The 6,000-nt window shown below is 41.1% G+C and overlaps 1 protein-coding gene across 1 annotated transcript in view; it reads right to left on the reverse strand.

Annotated features, from left to right (window-relative positions):
- LOC149991696 (melanoma-associated antigen B3-like) overlaps positions 1 to 5,157 on the reverse strand; it is a 30,735-nt gene extending 25,578 nt beyond the window's left edge. The window contains exons 1-2 of the mRNA XM_090264142.1: positions 5,076 to 5,157; positions 3,890 to 4,815 (exon numbers count right to left, since the gene is read on the reverse strand). Coding sequence (XP_090120268.1) covers positions 3,890 to 4,815; positions 5,076 to 5,157 — 1,008 coding nt within the window. The remainder of the gene's footprint in view (positions 1 to 3,889; positions 4,816 to 5,075) is intronic.
- Positions 5,158 to 6,000: the final 843 nt, after the last annotated feature.

The raw sequence follows: 6,000 nt of genomic DNA on the forward strand, positions 1-6,000 counted from the left end.
AGTTTTTTAACTCCCAGGTCAACTGTGAAGAGTATGTTGAGATATGTTGTTGGTGTTGTTACTTAAATATTTGTTATTCTATATGTACATGTATGCTGTTAAAATCCAATGACCCAAAGATTACAAGAGACAAGCCTGTAGTCTGACAGAATCATATTTATTGCTTCAATAAAGTGAGAGAGGTGAAATGCAGAGGGACTGTGGATTGCTGCTCTCAACAAAGGGAAGGATAGAGACATCTTTTGTAAGGTTTTGATTCCTATTGAAGGATTCAATGGAAAATCTCAGTGAAGTGGGAGCAGTTCTGAACGGATGAGTGTCTCTGAGGTCTGATCAGGAAAACCAGGCATTAACTAAGAATTGGGTGTTGTCTTGACCTAATGGCAGTTTGGCAACTAAGTATCCACAGTAATAGAAAGGAATAGCAGAGTGTACATGGGAGCATCATTGGTAAGAAATCAACAAACATTCAAACTGGGACAGAGGGTGGGAGAGTGGTACACAGCCTTGAGTGAATCGGTGAATCGGTGTTTTCTGTTAATTTTGCAACTACTATTATTTGTGCCTATCCTTCCAGCATGATTTACAACAGGCTTGCTTTTCTTCTGTTTTAATCCAAGACAGCTTTTTAAAGTGTCAGGCAGATTTTTACTGTTACAGTGCATATACTCTAGCATCTGTTGAGTGTCATATATAGTTAAGAGCTTCTTTTGGGTTTTAAATGACATTAAGTCTTTAAAGGTACTCTTTAGTTCAAAAGCATGAGTATTTTCTATTCTTTGGGTTAAATTTAAATTCTCTTAAAAACTGAATAGGAAGTAAAAATCTCAAGGATCTACTTTTCTCTATTTTGATCACTGACACTTGTTTTTTAAATCAGAGAAAATTATTATTGTTTGATCATTGACTCTTGAGGGACATAAAACAGGAGGATTAATCGAGTTTTGCCTCCAGCAGCTATGCCACGGATTTTTCTATAAAGACTAGTTTCATGCAAATCTTGATTGTAAGTAAATTGTTCCAGTGTATCTACAAACTCCTTGAGGGCAAGGATATTGTTTTATTCACATTTACACCCCCTTGTATCTTAACACAGGCCTTTTACATATTACTCTCAATAAATATTTGTTGGATTGAATCCTATTTGTAAAAGAACTTTGAAAGCACTACGTAAAAGATTGAGTGTATTTATAAGATGAGAAAGAGAGAATTGTTTATCCTAAGTGTACCTGAAAGTGTGTATGTCATTTTAATGCTTTCCCAAAGGCTAAGGGATAATCAATCTTGAGAGGCAAAACTATGCTCCTTTTTCCAAAGGAAAAGAGAGTTTCCACATATATTTAGTAAAAGAATGTCCTATCCTTTACTGAATACCTTAAAATCATGGCTTAGTCATGTTTTATTTTTTCACCAATTTATCTAAAATTTGTTAAATATAAAAGTATCTAAAAATTTTAGAATTATAATAATGACATTCATATTTATTAAACATATTAACCATTAACATATAACATAGTGTTTATTTTAGAAACAAAGTTTTCCCTGAACACAATAAAGTCTATTGATAATAATAGACTTTTGTTATTTTTCTGTCATGAGAAGCCATGTCTCTGCTCTGCAGAACAATAGATGATAGTTTGTATTTGTTTTGTTTCATTTTTTAAAATTCAGTTTTTCTTCAAACCTGCTTGTTGAAACAGTGGGAAAGCTTTGTTCTGAATCAAGCCTAAATCCACAGTTTGAGCAACACATTTACATTGTAATTCCATTTATGATTTATGCATATATTTTATGCTATGAGAGTTCAGACAATCCAGAGATCTTTTTTGTCTTGAGAACACTGGACATGATTTCATGGAGGCTGAAATGTGAGCATGGTATTGAGGAAGGGGATCCTCTTTTAATGGGCAGCAAGGATTTTCTAAGGATGATGTGAATTGAACAGTAGATGAGGATGAAAAAGTTATCTGGGAATTTTAAGTTTTCAAGATTGTTGTGGAGTAGGTTGAAGGTTAATTTGGATCAGACATAGTAAAAGACACTTGCACTAGGACAACAGCACAGGGCATGTCGCATACTTAGAATTTCAAAGTAACTGTTAAGTGCAGTTTTTCCCATTTCAGGCTTTGTCTTACAACTATGCGGCCCACCCTCTGCTCACCAGTTTCACAGCATCATCTAAATGATGCAGCTGGGAGATGCAAATAAAAACCATAATGAGATACCATTTTACACCAGTCAGAATGGCCATCATCAACAAATCAACAAACAACAAGTGCTGGCGAGGATGTGGAGAAAAGGAAACCCTAGTGCACTGTTGGTGGGAATGCAGACTGGCGCAGCCACTATGGAAAACAGTATGGAATTACCTCCAAAAACTAAAAATGGAACTGCCTTTTGAACCAGCGACTCCACTGCTAGGATTATACCCGAAGAATCTTGAAACACCAATTCAAAAGAACTTATGCACCCCTATGTTCATAGCAGCACTGTTTACAATAGCTAAGTGCTGGAAACAACCTAAGTGCCCATCTGTAGATGAGTGGATCAAAAAACTGTGGTACATTTACACAACGGAATACTATGCAGCAGAAAGAAAGAAGGAAGTCCTGCCATTTGCAACAACATGGATGGAACTAGAGAGAATTATGCTAAGCGAAATAAGCCAGGCAAAGAAAGAAAAATACCATATGATATCACCCAATACAGGAAACTAAAGAGCAACACAAACAAAGGAACTAAATAGAACAAAGAGCAGAATAGCAGTCAATAGGGGGGAGGGGAGGGAGAGAAGGGGGATAAGTAAGGGAAAGGTTTAGTCAAAGAACCCGTATAAATTACTCATGGACATGGACAACGGGGAGGGATATGATTGCGGAAGAGGGGGTGGGTTGGGTGGGGGAGAGAAATTGGGGGAAAAGAGGACAACTGCAATTGAAAACCCAAAAATAAAAATAAATAAATAATGATGCAGCTAAATGAAATTCCCTCCCATCCTTTTCCCAAGTTCCAATGCTGTCTTGCCTCAGGGCATTTACACTTGACTGCTCTCCTCTGGAAACACTTTTCTCCATTCTTAATCTGTCTTTTCATTTGGTTTTCCATCTTGGGTTGTATATTATTTCCCCAATATGATAGCTGCTTCTCAGCGCTATACTTTTTATGTTAAGTGACTAGGTATTCTTCTTCTCACCTCTCCCAGTGTTAGCATGGATCCTTGTAAGAACAGATGTGCAATTACTGTTTGGGGATTAAATGAGCCTGTGAGCATGGAGCTTAATTTATTACAGTTTATTTCTACATTCTCGAATTAGTCAAGTATATGCTGTTATTTATAACTTTATAAAACACACAGTAAAAGGCACTGGGCAGTCAATATTGACAATATTATTTTTTTCTCTATTTAGTGATTCCGTACCTTTTACAGCTTTATACCTCTACATTTTCAAGGAAATGCATATGTTAACTTGCACTAGATCACTTAACTAGATGGAATTTTCCTCAATTTGTTTTACAAAACAGCAAGACTCTCAATTTTAAGTCAGATAAACAACAAGTGTGAACAATATAATTAACTTTAATTATAAGGCTAGACAAACCTTTCTTTAGCAGTAAACCCACTGACAAACAGGAAAAAGTAAAAATACAGATGAATCTCCAAACTGCCCACATAGAATAGGAACACTAAATTACCATACCCTGTGTTCCCTCAGTAACACCCAGCTGTCCACCGCTTAGAACACTGACTATTCTCTTCAACCACAAAATGAAGAATTGGCCTCAAACAACTTCGTCAGGTGTGGGAGCAGCTGGTGGACATGGCCCTGAATCATTCACTGCCATGGCATTGGTGTCAGCCATTAGTGGGCTCTTTCCTCATCTCGCAAACCTCTTCATACAAGGATGTGAAGGTCGTGGGGACAGTGTGATTAATCTTGGCCCAAAACTCCAGCACTTTCATCTTGCTGGTCTCAGCACGGGCTCTTGGACCCCACAGGAAATTGTAACAAGGAGGATTACTCTCAGGCACCTGGCGGTACTCCAGGTACTGGAGCTTCACAAGATCTTGGGTGATGAGCTTCTTTGGCTCCCCAAATAGAAAGTGCCTCCTTCCAGCATATATTCTCATCTTATTCAGGAACTCCCAGATCTTCTGCTCAGTGGCGCAATTGACGTTCATGAAGATCACGCCTAGGATATACATCAGGAGACCCGTCTTGGGTAATGCCCTGGTGTTGCGGCTCACCCTCCCATTGTTGGGGAGATCCATTTTGCTGACCAGGGTATAGGAATGCTTTGTAGCATCAACTTCCGTTAAGTCAACACCAAATACCACCTCTATGTTGAACGATGCTCTACTGAGGATTTCCTGGAAGTATTCTTTGTACTTTTTAGTAACAATTTTCAGCATAGCTGTTTCCCTAACAGGCTGTTTCTTTTTGTACATCTGCATCAAGAACTGCACCAACATACTAGTCACCTTGTTCAGAGGGTCTGTCTGAGACTGCACCATGGAACATGGGGCCTTGGAAGAACTTTGCCTATTCTCCAATTCGCAGTTGGCTTCTTCAGATAATCCTTTGTTTGAAGCATCTGCAGACTCAGTGATGGTGGACAGGGCTCTCTGAGGCCGTTTGACAGTGCTACCTGACCTAGCACCAGCTTTTCTCTGTGCGACAGCTTCCAAAGGGGGAGGGGACGAGGACACCAGTGCTTTCTCCTTGACATCACTCAGACCCTGGGTCACACTTTGGGCCTGGTGGTGTTTTGCATGGATGTGGAGCTTCTTTTTATAACCGTGAGGAGGCACGATGACTGTCAAGGACAGTAGTTAGGAGTGCAGGTAGGACAGCAGGCAACCTGGGCATGAGAAGAGAGAAGATGAGAGGGTGTGAGCACCTTCATTGGGGATCTACTCCGTTGCCTTAAGAAGGCCACTTCTGTAGCTTTCTTTGAGGGCAGTGCTCTAGGCACCTACAGATCTCCTGCTCTGACCAACCTGTCCTCTGAGAACCCTGTGGAAATCATTAAAGTGAAGCTCAGGCTGCAGACGAACAGCACTGCCCAGTGCTTACTAGGGTTGACGGCAGGAGTTGGCAGCTTCCATCTTTGTGGAGCACTCTCTACTAAGAGTGTGGGGGTCTCACCAGCTCTCATTCCAGATGACCATATCAACTCTTGGCAGGGTCTGGTCCCCTTCCTCTGGAGGGGCTCTAAATTTACACTTTAAACCCAGGTCATCATCTTGGCATCTTAAGTGGAACCAAAGAGGCACCTCAACCCACCAACTTTGCTAGGGAACACGCACTGCTGACAGCTCCATGGGACTCATTGTTCTGAGCTTGGTGGCTTCCTGAGTCCTCATTTAGGGTTCTCACCTTCACTCTAGGTTAAGGCCTTCAATATCTGCCTCTGCAGACCCGATATCCCTATACTCAGGCTCTCACCAACATGATACCATCAAAATAAAAGAGGGTTCACATACACCTGACTCCCAGGCCTGGTCTTCTCAGTGATGCAGGCAAGGAGAGGGCCTCTCTACTGTCTCCTATTTTGTGGGCTCGAGTGCTACCAGCAGCCTTAATTCTGGATTCTCCCCTTGGGTATACTGTTACTCCAGAATTGAGGCTGCTCAATGAGCCCAACACGCTTACCTGTCTGGGACTCTAGAAAGAAATGACAGGGGTGGCTCACATTGACAGGTATCCAGGAGGTCTCTGAGTCCTCAGTTAGAGTCTTTATTTGATAGCTATCAGAGCCAAAGAAGGCTCCTTGCTCTACTGAGTCCAACAGCCTCCAAATGGAGCCCTCCCCTCCGTGAACTACTAAGGGTAAGCCAGGGCCTGTCAAATGACTACCCCTGCCTGAGGACTCCCAAAAATGTGAGTTGGGGTGCTGCTTTGTGGTTTCATCTTTAATAGGAAGAGATTGCCTCACTAGCACTCAAGGCCCTCCCCTTGATTCTAGTTCAGGCTGAGGTTTTCTTGATTTGAAGAATCA

This window comes from Furipterus horrens, unplaced genomic scaffold, assembly GCF_987537825.1.
Source record: "Furipterus horrens unplaced genomic scaffold, mFurHor1.1.pri manual_scaffold_17, whole genome shotgun sequence".
Taxonomy (NCBI): Eukaryota; Metazoa; Chordata; class Mammalia; order Chiroptera; family Furipteridae; genus Furipterus; species Furipterus horrens.